Source organism: Pyrgilauda ruficollis, unplaced genomic scaffold, assembly GCF_017590135.1.
Source record: "Pyrgilauda ruficollis isolate IOZ18807 unplaced genomic scaffold, ASM1759013v1 scaffold15, whole genome shotgun sequence".
Classification (NCBI taxonomy): Eukaryota; Metazoa; Chordata; class Aves; order Passeriformes; family Passeridae; genus Pyrgilauda; species Pyrgilauda ruficollis.
The window spans coordinates 19,267,597-19,280,446 of record NW_024513654.1 but is presented as its reverse complement, the minus strand read 5'-3'; the positions used below and the strand labels follow the sequence as shown (position 1 = coordinate 19,280,446).

The following is a 12,850-nucleotide window of genomic DNA, read 5'->3' as shown; positions in this document are numbered from 1 at the left end:
TGGAGGAGCTGTCAGAAAATCTTGTACCAAATTACACTCTACCACATCCCTGCAGCCCCACTAGGGCTTAGTGTGTGGGGGCCATCCAAAATCCCCTTCTAGTTGTTCTAGCTGTAACTTCTTCCTCTTCCCACTGCTGCTTCCTAGCATGTCTGAACTGGGTTCTCAGAAAACTACTCTGCTTCTGACTATTCCCAAATAATTATCACATAGTTCTTCTCCCAAAATAATGCTAGGTGTGGGTGAGGCGCGTTCGCTTCCAGTGATGTAGCAACATCCCTTACACAACAGAAATCTTGGGTGTTTCACCAAACTGAAGAGGGGATGACGGCTTTAGGAGTGTGACTAAGGGGCGTCAGTGTGCCACAGGTGTTGCATGTCATCTCTGGGATTGCTTTCTGGGTTTGCCTTCTTCTAGTGGATGAGTGTCCTGGCACCCACTTTCCTTTCCCAGCCCTTTCCCCAGAGCCTCCCATGACTGATCCATCCTGGATCAGCTCTCTGTCCAGACTGTTGCTGTGCTCTCTGGGTTGTGGTTCCTCTCAGTGGGTCCTGCTGTGACCTGGACTTGCTCCTGCCCTGTTTGTGCTGAGCAAGGCGCCTTGCCAGCCATGTGAGGGCCAAAGCCAGAGCACACCTCTTGGCATTTCTACCAAGCTCTGCAGGCCTTCCTGCGAGCTTGCACAGACATCAAGGCCTCAGAGAGAACCAGCTGTTCTGGCTGGACAGAAATAAAAATAAAATCCAGCTGAGCTGGTTCTATAGCGGTAAACAGGGACTGAGCAGCAAGTGTCCCTGCTGGTGCTGTGACCCAGCCACTCACTCTCACTAACTCTCTGTGAGTCAGTCTGCTAGTTTTTGAGCCTTAGGAGCACAGAGAAGAGGTTTTCTGGAAAATTCCCCTGATATCTGACTTTGGTTGTTGGGGTATTTTTGTGGGTTTGTTTCTGGTTTGTTTTTTTTTTTTAGGGCAAGGCAGAGTGAATGGGGATGGATGTTCCCCAGTGAAGAACTCCAGACTGCTCTCCTTTCCCAGCTCACGAGTCCTGGCTTGCAGCTACAATCCTAACTGTTTTTGCTGAGTGCATGACACAGATACTACATTAATGGCATGTTTGTCTCCTTGCAGTGATGAAGATGATGAAGGTGCTACTGTGCCCTGCTGCTCTTCTTTTCCTAGTGACTGCATTCACTGTGGAGCCATCTCACTGTGCCAAGGTGCTGATCATGCCCACCATAGTCTTTGACAGCCACTTGCGAGTCTTCATGCGGGTGGCAGAGGCACTGACGGACCGGGGCCATGACCCTGTGCTGCTGCTTCATGAAGGAAGGGATGTGGAGACCTCCCTGCCCGGCTTCCGTGTGCAGAGGTACTGGGGGACCTTCAGCACAGAGAGCGCAGATGCCTGGGTGCAGGAGAAGATAAAGCGTGTCTTTCAAGGGAAGATGACCTCCCTGGAGGTGTTTTCATTTTTGGAGAAGTACCTGGAAAACTGTGACCTAGTACTGGGGAATTCTACCCTTCTGCAGAAACTCCAGCAGGAGCACTTTGACCTGCTTTTGGTGGACCCCAATGAGATGTGTGGATTTATCCTGGCCCACATCCTACACATCAAGTATGCTGTGATTTCCACTGGTTTCTGGTTCCCAGCAGAGATTGGTGCCACCTCCCCCATTGCCTATGTCCCTGAATTCAACTCCCTGATGACAGACAGGATGGGCTTTTTTGGTAGGACTTGGAATCTCCTAGTCTACATAATCACTCGTGTGGCTACAAAACTGGTCATCCTGCCCAAGTTTGAACGTCTCATGGAGAAGCATAGTGTGGAGCCCAAGACATCCATGTTGGACCTTGTTCATGGAACGAGTCTTTTCTTCCTCTGTAATGATGTGGTGCTGGACTTTCCCCGTCCAACCCTCCCCCATGTCATTTTCACAGGAGGGATCCTCGCTGAGCCTGCAAAGCCCCTTCCAGTGGTAAGTGCAAGAAAGCTTTGATCTGTGATTGCACATCAACTGGGGAAGCTACTTAGTACAGATCTTCTCTGGAAGAGCCTTGTAAAAGTTCTGAAGCCCAAAGTGTCCAGAAAGCTGCTGTGTTTTGGTGCTCATGGGTGCATCAGTGAGACAGGGAACACTGAAGGTTGTCAGGCTGCAGGGAGGATGTAGAATTAAGTGGGCCACTCTGAAGTGGGATTTGGCCTCCACTGTCCATGTAAAATGGTGTGTGGAGTTTGTAAGATGGAAGTGTTGCTCCTGGGAATTCATAATGAATAGTTTGTTTGCTCCTGTGCTAAAGTGGAAATAGGAAGAACAATTAATCTTCCTTGTTTCATCACTGATGTGTTAATCCAGAATTTCCTCCTTCACCCTATTTCTCACAGAGCCTCTCTGCCCTTGAGCTTGTAGTCTTAAGAAACCACAGGGGAGAGCCATTCTTGTTGCTTCATTAAATTCAGTGCAGAATCCCAAAATGTTGAAAACTGAAGGGTATCAGCCCCTTTTTCTCAAGGTTCAGTCCTGAAAACTCCTCTCAAGGCTTTCTCCAGCCTATACCTCACTAATACCAGGAATAAATTCAGAGGAACAAGCTCCCAAAGCTGCTGGCTGAAGACAGTATTGGAAGAGAGTAGGACTTGTCTTACCACTTTTACAAGCATTGAGGGGAAATAAACTTCGAAAATAAAACTTGGGCCATCGAGATGTCCTGGTGTCCTGACTGAGGGTCTGAAACGGAGATAAGATTTCAACTTTGAAATTATTAAAGGCCTGTCAAGATCTCTGAGGGTGACTTTACTGATGCCGTGGATACCAATATTTTTCACTTAAAAAAGAAGTCAGATCAGGTGCCTTAAAAAGAAGCTCTCCAGATGTGTCTGACTGCAGATGAGCCTTGCCCATGTGGCACGGCCTGTAGGTAATGAAACACATGTAGGGTGCTCCGAAAGCTGTGTCAGAGGGTGGCTGCCTCACAGCTCTTGCAAAACTCTGGCTTGGTCCAACCTGGCCACGTACACACCTGCCTTATAAAGAAGGGAGTTGTTTGCTAGGGCATTACTCATGTGTTTCACAGCTTCCAGAACAGATCCCAAGGCACCTAAGGAAAGAATGATGGAGATAAGTCTGGAGCCCTGCAGTAGGTGGTGGCTGTCATGCTAGCAGGTAGACATGTCTGTGTCCACATCATGGGATGCCAGCAGAAGAGAGAGCCTCTGTAGGTCTAGGTGTGCCTTAAAGAATGTCCCATTTGAAATGTAATTAAATGCTTGTTTCCTCCTATTTGAAACACTATGATTTTGACTGCTTCTATTTAGGACTTGGTTAAATATAGATTTGTATTTGAGAGAAAGTGAGAACATTTGATGGTGAACCATGCTTCCCTGGCAACTTCAGTGCTGTTTCTGAAAGATAAATGTTATGGCCCAATTACAATGGATAACCTAGTCATCTGGTTTAGGAGTCATTATACTTTTATTTAGAAGAGGAAAACCAGCACTTTCTCTTCTGTAGCAGTTTGAGTTGTAGTGCTCAAAGGATGTGAAACTCAAAAGAATGGAGAAGCTAAAATATCTCTGCTGTAAACTTTTTGATTCTTGGATTGTTTTAGGGCACTCTAAGCATCTCTGAAAAGATAGGCTTGAGTCTCTGAAGCATACAACAAAGGAGAAGTATCCCCAGAGAATAACACTAAGATGTGCTTTGTAGCGCTTTTGTACTCTGATCCCCTAACTTTTAGACTACAATTAATATTCTGAATTAATCACTTTAGTTTTCTCTTCTAATAACAGATTTAAAAAAAAATCATGTTCCCCTATGTATTTATTTTAGGAAGTATACATATCAAAGACAGATTTTTATTAAACTTCCTAAAATGCTCCTGACTGAGATACATGGGAAACTTGAAGCAGGACATAATGAGAAATAGACTCAGCCCAGCCTGGCATAAAAGGGAATAGTCCATGATTGCTTCACAGCAGCTGTGGTTGCTGATTTCTTCTTCTTATTACCTTCTGGCTTTGGTTGAAAAAAGTACAGACTCTGTTCTAGACACAGACCTGTTTATGTAGCATTACATGTAGCCTCTAAATGAAGGGCAAATAACCATGGGTTTTACTGGATCTGTAGCTACCACTCTGACCAGTGATCAAAAACTAAATCTGCTGTCTGGAAGCTATCAAGGATGGGTAGAAGTCTCCTGTCAAGATGGCAAGACTTTCTGCCACCTCCAGGAGCCTTTGACATTGGAGAGTTTGTAGGAAGTCTCCAGGAAGTTGTTCCTGACTGTGTGATGTTTTGTCTCTTGTATCTGCTTACATCTAGAGACCCGACAGGCCTCCTGTCTTAGTGGTAATGTGAAAATAGCCTCCCTTTTTTTCCTGCAATTTCCCTCTCTGCCCTAGCTGTTCCTCTGTGGCACCTCTGCTTCCAGAACCTTTCTTGTCAAAGACTAATTGTGTTACCTCCAGTGCAGGAGATAATGCCATGAAATGCAGGTTTTGGTCACCTCCCTGCAAACTCCCAAGACCAGGAGGTGCTCAAGTAATTTCTGCCTGGCTGAGTGCAAAAATCATACAGTGATTTTAGAGTTCATTGCTTGGTGAAAACCGTGTAGCTTTGTGCTCTGGGTGGATTTGGCTTCATCTTCTCTGCAGACAGCTTTCTACTGCCTCTGTCAGAGGCAAGAGTGGGAAGGGCCTCTCTGCAAGAATACTTCAAGGCAGCTGTGTGTGTTTTGCCCACAGGGTCTGCGTCTCTGGGTGGAAGCAGCAGAGGCAGGTGTCGTTGTTGTCTCCTTTGGCATCGGGATCCGAGCTCTTCCCAGCGATTTGGTGGAGAAGATGGCTGGTGCATTTGCTCGCCTCCCACAAAGGGTGGTGTGGAGGTGAAAAGGGACTGGGATTCATTTTCACTTGAGTTGGATGGAAAACAATGTTGAGGGATGATTAATTTCAAATCACAGAATCTGCTTTCTGTTTCTTGATCTGATTGAATTCACTCTTGTTCTCTGTTTCTCTTCTCCTTTTTTCCTTTCCTCTGTCTCCTCCCACAGATATTTTGGTCAGAAGCCAAGAAACCTGGGTGAGAATACGCTGATGATGGGGTGGCTGCCCCAGAATGACCTGCTAGGTAAGGCTGGGTTCTGTGTATGTGTGTGCCACTAGCAACACCCCTGGAGTTTAGCCCAAACCACAGCAAAGGCACATAAGGATAGCAGCACCTGTGTGGATCTAAGTCTGTTGCTTCTTGTGTGTCTGATCTGTTCAAAACATGATCCTCACCTAACACCTGCTTGAAGCTGCTTGGCTCCTATCTTCCTTCTCCTCCAGGCTCTACTCAGCAATTCTGGGCTGCCAAAAGCCAGATGTATTCCCAAAGGGTAGCATCCTCTCTGCTTAGCACGCCTGTTTTCCCCTGAACATACATCAATATTATTGTGTGTTGAGGAACGCCTGATAGCCCTGTTGCAACGTGGAAGGCATTGACTTGCTACTCTTTATTTACCTGCAGGCCATCCCAATGTGAAAGCTTTTGTCAGCCACTGTGGGATGAATGGTGTATTTGAGGCAATTTATCACGGTGTGCCAGTGGTGGGATTTCCTTTCTATGGGGACCAGTTTGACATCATGACCAGAGTGCAGGCGAAGGGCATGGGTATTCTCATGGACTGGAGCAGAGTAAAAGAAGAGGAGCTTTATCAGGCTGTCATCACTGTCATCTCTGACCCCAGGTGAGGCATCTGGAAGCATCAAGCTCTTCCTTGGTGCAGGCAGTGTGTAGGGACCAGTGTGTCTTTGTGTTGACCTCTACACCGCCTGTGGTGGCTTCTGTACCAAGCACAGTTGCAAGCATTGCTCAGCTGAGCAGATGTATCAGTGCCTCAAAATCCTTAGATGCAGCACAGGAGGAGATACTCCAGCATTTGCTGCTAAGGAGTGTGATCTAGTCCTGTCTGTCTGACTGTAATGTTCTTAGAAACTTTTCTCAGCTACTGGGGAACAGACCTCTTCTCTTAATGCAAGCTTTTCATCAGGGAGAGTGAGATCACAGCTTCCCACTGGGACCTCCCTGAACTTGTCCAAAAAACTTTCTGTAGAAACAGAGAGGGAACTGCAGGTAATGCTCCATCAGCTCCTTCTGTCAATCATATACTCTGCTTTTTCCTAGAACTGAAGCAGGAACACAGAAAAGTGACACAGGGTTCCTGTTTTCTAATGGGACATGTGCAACTGCTGATTTCTGAAATGCTCTCTGAGATCTTGATTTTGAAAATATTTTGTATTTCTTACCTATTAAGAGGTGTTGCAATTTGGTACCTAGAAGGGTTTAGCCACTCATCAAGTGTGTAACTTTTGCTTGATGCTGGGTGAGGTCTTAGGGTGCAAACTCCCCTCAGAAAGTACCATACACATGAACTCACTGAACAGGTACTTGCAAGCCAAACTGTCAGTGTTACTAACAAAACACAAAGAAAAATGCACTCTGGCTTGTGCCTTCGTAGCTGGTGAGTGCCATCAGAATGGCTTTCAGAAGAATAATGGAAGAAATTTGCCCTTCTCCCAAGGTATTATTTGGGACTTGTAAGCATCACTGGATGTCTCAGGCCACCTCTCAGGTATGAAGTTTCTGCCGAAAGGTAAATGTCTTGTCATCTTCCCTTGCAGCTACAGAAGAGCAGCCCAGCACATCTCAGCTCTGCACCTGGACAGACCGATGCACGCTCTCAACAGGACAGTGTACTGGCTGGAGTACATCCTGCGTCACGATGGGGCACCCTTCCTTCGCCCGGCTGTCTACGACCTTTCCTTCTATGAGTACTTCTGCCTGGACATAATGGCTCTTCTCTTGCTGTGTCTGGCTGGTATTGGATTTGCTCTCTACAAATCTGTGCTGTGGTGCAGAAGGAAGGGGGCCAGCCCTGTGTATCAGAATGGCAATTGTATGAAAGGCCACTTCACAGATGAGAAAAAACTGCAGTAGTGGCCGGTGTGTTCCAGGGCATATCCCATCACTGTGAAACGAACTGCTGCTGTGCCAAGAAATGTATGGCATGCAGGCACGGAGAGAGGCGAAAGATCCGCAGGTCTGGATGGGAAGAGAGTGGGGAGGGAGGAGTATTGCAAAGGCCTGTGTCTACACCTCTGTGTACAGCACCTGTGGGCGGGGGGGTGAATTCAGGCGTGGGTGGGAGCACTTGGCCAGGACGCTGGGAATGGGGCATGGGTAGGTAGACTTCCAGGGAGGAGTGCAAGTTGTTCCCTTTGTATTGCACATTGGTTTAGATGCTGGTGTTGCACTTCTGGCTTTTTGGATCATGGAGGCTCTGGAGGTAGGAACAGCATTTCATATGCAGCAGACACCATTTCTCCTCTGCCTTGTTACTAAGAGCCTCAGTAGTCAGGATACCTTTATGTGCAGATGAGAACCTGAAGCAGAGCTGTGGACAAGGAAGGGCACTGAAAGTATCATCTGCAAGAGAGAAAAATTGGTCTGTTTCAAGTTCTGTGGCTAAATATTGTTCTTTCTGCTTCAGTCAACACTCTGCAGTCCTGTCTGTGTTTGAGCTAAATTATTATTTTTTAAAATAAACTTATATTCTTTCTCCTGTGTGGCAGTTCTCTGGTCATCTTGGTTTAATGTGAACCTGTGATTCTTATAAAAGGAAGTTGTTCAAGCAAGATGAAAGTGCTTTTTTCCTTCTCATTACTGCTGCTATGGTCTCCACATACCTCCATCAGCAATTTTTTAGCTTTTCTGCAGGCTTTCATGCAGTGCCGTCCTTCCTCTGTCTTCATGTGGCACACACCCATGCCTATAGCATCTCCAAACCTGTGATGAAAGAAATCTGGAACAGATGCAAGTGCCAGGACCACAGGATCAGCAGCCAGTAGCTCAGAGAGCTGGTCATGGCAATGGGCCCTACACCACATTTATAGAAGCAGCAGGCTCTCCTCATTCCCATGTGAACAGACAATATTGTTGCCCTACTTGGGCCATGGTATGGAGTGATACCTAATGTGTTTTTACCCACGCTGGACTCTAAGGCAAACCTAACTGGGGTGCAGTTGCACAACCTGCCCACAGTGTTGTCCGATGGGCCCACTGCCAGTGGCCCACACTGAGGATCAAGGGCTCTGCTCCATGCTCCCACTGGGGCCACTGCAGTGCTCCCAGGAGCTGGAGAGTAACCTCACTGCCACAGCTGCCCTCACTGGTGGTTCTAGGCTCTGCTCTTGCTTGCTGTTCCATGTGGGGTTTTTACTGCAACCTGTGAAACAATAGTTTGGCTGGGCTCCTGGGCTGCTCTAGGTTGGAATAGTGCCTTGCTCTAACTTGGGAGGGCTTCTGAGGCCAGGCAGTGCTGTCTTCCTTGCCTAGCCCTCAGCTTGCAGAGGGGCTAAGGTTTAGGTGACTTTGGATGACCTATCAACCTTGCTCTGTAGCAGCCCTTTGTAGCTTCATGCCCTCTGAGCTGAGGATATGGAGCCTAGTAGTCCCTAATGGCAGGAAGAGGGAGATCAGAGCAAGGTGCTGACAGATACTAGGGGAAAAGGGGCATTGTAGAAAAGTAATAGGAACACTGTCTGCCTGGCACCTTTCTGTCTGCAAGTTGAAATTAAGAGGTTGATGGGATTTGGGGTTTATTTTTAGATTAAAAAAGAGATATTGCCACAAATTTTCAGCATTCCTGCCTGTTTCCAGTTGCACTATGGTGACCTTGTTGTTGTCTCCTAGCAGATGAGTTTGGACAAGGGGTGGAGGTGGGGCATTTTTTCATCTCTGAGGTGGAAGAAGGAGATCATTACTGCTGCCCACGTGAGAGTTTGGATGTTTAGATTAGGCTGAACACTGCAAGAGAGCTGGGAGGCTGGTGGCTTGGTAACAATGTTGGATTGTTTTGAACTTGAAAAAAAAAAAAAGAGGGAGAAGACAAATACACCATGTTTGCAAACTGGAGGCACCATGGCCTGACGAGGACAGAGACCTGCAAGTTGGTTTGTTTGCAAGCAGAAAAGAAGAGAGAAGCATTTGAGACCCAAGAGCCTTGTGTGGACTTACAAAAATGTGAATCTATTTTCCTATGCTTCCTCCTTGCTATTCAGTTTCAGAAAGAAGCTCAAGCAAGCACCACGTGCAGCATTAGCGTGTTGTCTCCTATGAGATATGCTGTTAACTTCTTGAACTTCTTATGGCTGCTTTCATTCCCAAAGGTATTGCAGAGTTAGGCATGTCTATCCAGGGAGTCAAGGCTTATATAGTCTATTTTTAAATGATTCCATAATTTGGTGGCAACTATTTCTAATGGAGTAAAGCACTAACCTGCCCAAGGACCTTGTGAGTAAGAAGTGGACATTCAAAAAGCATACCTGAAGTAAAGAATCTTCCCTAGGAAAATCTGTGTACTTGCTTAGAAACTGTCAGGAGCCATTCTCTAAGTTATAACGTGATTTTATAAAAGTATTTAAATATACTCACTGAAGATGAAGGTTACTCTAGCTTTTCCAGCTTTATTTCTGTCCTCTGCAAATCTTTCCCTATAAACACGTATCTGTCTCTCTTTTCTCCTTGTCATTCTTTCAGTATTGAATACAGAAGAAAAATATAACAAGGGCTTAAGCTAGTTATTAAGTTAAATTAGGAATAATGAGTAGCCTGTCACACAAATTAAAAGCCATGGTGGGGGAAGGGATGTAGGTGAGCTTTATCCTTCATGCAGCTCTGCCTTCAGCTTGGTGCCTGATCTCTGGGCACGGTGCCTGCAGTTACTAAACACCCTCCCTGCCATAGGTACTGAGACAGGCACGCAGAGCTGTGGTGTAACTTGGGAAATTAAAAAATTGAAACTGCGGTTTATGAGGCAGCAAGCAGGGAGCAAGATCTTTTTTTTTTTTTTTTTTTTCCTCTTTCGCCTCGAGGAAAAGTAGGACATGAGTCAATGCTTTCCAGAAGACTGAAGAAGCCTCACCCAAGAGCTGCAGCCCCAGCTGAGCTGTGCACAGGGCAAAGCTGTGTCCCTGTGCCTCGCTGCCGGCAGGACAGGGGGATCAGGAGCAGGCTCCCGCAGCACCCCCGGCCTCGCTGCTGAGGGCGGCTCTCCCTGCAGGCCCCGAGCGCGGCGGGAGGAGTTCGGGGCACGCTTCAGCCAGATTTTCAGGTTCACCCGGCCCCACAGCTCCTCACCAAACCTCTCTGCATGAGGCACGGCAGCCCTGTGATTGGGAGCCGTCCTGGCTTGGGTTTGCAAATGAGTGCGTGTTCCAGGCGATGGCTGTGCAGCTCTGCCCAGACCCTGGGCTGGGGGCAGCTCCTCTGCTGGGGGCAGCTCCTCTGCTGGGAGCAGCTCCTTGTGGGGAATAGGGAGCGGTGAAGCCACTCACTGGCATGGCTCCTGTTGTGACCCCCTCTCCTCAGCCCAGTGCCAGCAGCTGCAGCACTGCTGGAGCACACTGGAGCGGGGCCTGGCACTGCCTCGGAGGCTGCCGCCCTGAAGGACTTTGCAACCAGCTCATAAACTACTGCTGCTCCAGCCCCAGTGCTGGCTTGGGAAGGGTCCCCGCACACCCCTGGCAGCGTCTCCATGGGAGAATCTGACTGTGGGCTGCCACAGCCACATCAATTCCTTATCTGGTTTTTCCAGCCTAGTAAGGTGGAGCCACCACACTGTGTCAACAAAATTTGGCTAACAAAGAGGAGCTGTCTCCCTCTGCAGGTGAGTGTGAAATCGCTCCCTGTGGCAGTGCAAAGACTAGAGAAGAGGATGATTTTTACTTACACACCATTTAATGACACTAATCAAAGAGCACTTCCCTGGCAGGAACCCCTTCCCTTGGCCTGTGCACGGCTCAGCCCCAGCCTCTCATCTCTGCCCGTGGGTATCTCCCTCATGGCCCCCATGCACCTCCCTGATGCTCTTGACAGTGTGGGCAGTGCTTTTCTCCGATGCTTCCAGGTTACAAATATTTCCCACAGAGGAAGGCAAGGAGCCAAGCCCTGTAAGTCCCCAGAGCCCAGCCGTGGCCATTTGCCATTGAGAGCACTGTTGGAGCAAGCTAGTCCCTCTGTCCCCACGAGGGCCTCCTTAGGGCTGTGTCATGGCAAACGGAACTGCACAGCAAGTCCTGAAGGCAGTGCAGTGCAAAGCAGCTTTCTCCCAGGTATTCAGGCGAGGCATGGTCTCAAAAAGCAGAAATGCCCACAATCCCTTCCAAGCTGTGCTTTTGGAAGGGCTTCCCAAATCCTTGCAAACACCAGGGAGAGATTACACACCAGCCAGAAGCTGGGCACTATACCTTCCAGGACAGCTGAGAGTAGCCAATTACTCCAAACAGCTGACAAATATCTCAGGATACAGGAAGCTCTTCCCTTCTCTCTCAGCCTCTTCCCTCTTTTTCCGGGACTGCTGCTAAAGTGCTTCTCCCTCTCCAACTGAGTTCATTTACCCACATCAGGACCACTCTACCTGCTGCAATAAAAGACTCTGGGTGGGATGCAGCTGGTTTTTTTTCAGGTTCTTACACCTACTCTCTGTGGTGTCCATAGTAGGAATGGCTGCATAGCAGTGTTTTTAAGGAAAACTTTTGAATTATTATTTAGTGAAATATCTGTGCTAGTGATAGCAGTGATGTTGTTGACTAACCTAATCCTGTCTCCTTTGAATTCAGTTATAAGAGTTTCTATAAGGTAGGTTGTTCCAAGATCAAACCATGTGCTGATGTAAAACTCAGCTATTTTAGTAAAGAGCTTTGCAGAGTTGAGTTTTCTTCTGTTGTTAGCAATCCTGGAAAACCAGAGGGATCCTGCTTGATTGGGAAGAGATAAGTGTGGTTATAGTAATATGCAGAACAATGTATCTGTAGTTCAAAGGAAATTGGTTTTGAGAAATCCAAGATAACAAGGAAGGTTGGAAGAGTTGTTGAAAGCAGAATGGTATGGTTCACAAGGGCAATGGCAGCCCCACATAGGTAATGTTTGCTTTTGGAAAAGTATGCCAATAAACAGAAAAATAATATCCAAAGCATTCTTGAAAACAACACAGATTAGCCTCTATATCTTGCTGGGGGAAAAAAGAAAAAACACAATATTACACATTCTGCAAATGGTAAACCCTGTGTCATAATGCAAACAGAGTTCAACAGATGCTTTGGATGGAGTTGAACTTCAGTGTCCTTCCTACAAAGCTTTGGGTAAGGTCATCTGTCAGTTCAGCAGTGGTAATGCTGGATTTTGGGCTCTAGGCAAGGAAGTATTAAAGGCTATGCCCTGAATCACTCATGATCTACATGGACTGCCATTAAGAACAGTGTTTTTAAAACCTAAACTAACTGGAAAGGAAGGTTGAATGGCTAATTTTCATTAAAACTAAACAGGTAAGAAGCTGAGGGCCTTGGCAAGAATAAAAGATGAAACTGGTAAAAGCTGATCTGAAAAACCCTGCCTCTGTGGGTTACAAAGTGGGGAGGAGCTGAAGAAACAACTGCAGGCCTTTTGGGCAGCGTGGAGACACCTTTGGCAATTGGGTGTTTGGATTACATCCCATCCACCTTCTGTCAGGACTGCCCAGTAGCAAAAGAAGTGAGCACCTGCACTGTAAGAAAAGGTTGGGTCTGACCAGGGAAATTGCATTACAGTAAGTTTTGTAACAAATCAATTGGAAAAAAACCCAAATGCCAAAAAAGGCTTGAAGACTCTTCTCCTTGCAGATCATACCTTGCTAACCAAGGAGCCCTCTAACTGTATTAGTTCAGATCCGGGTAAAGGAGTGTGGGTTCTCATTACCAAGGCTTTCCAAAGATGTTCCATAAGGGGTTCTGGAAAAAGAGGCAAGTAACTGTTGGTAGCAATCCAAGCTTTA

General features: G+C 47.0%; 1 protein-coding gene across 1 annotated transcript; it reads left to right on the top strand.

Annotated features, from left to right (window-relative positions):
• The first annotated feature begins 1,131 nt into the window (after positions 1-1,131).
• On the top strand, positions 1,132-6,978 carry LOC121350254 (2-hydroxyacylsphingosine 1-beta-galactosyltransferase-like). Its single transcript, XM_041461433.1, has 5 exons — positions 1,132-1,977; positions 4,743-4,882; positions 5,051-5,127; positions 5,509-5,728; positions 6,663-6,978. Exons 1-5 carry the CDS (start codon positions 1,132-1,134, stop codon positions 6,976-6,978), a joined length of 1,599 nt encoding a protein of 532 aa, XP_041317367.1.
• The last annotated feature ends 5,872 nt before the right edge of the window (positions 6,979-12,850 follow it).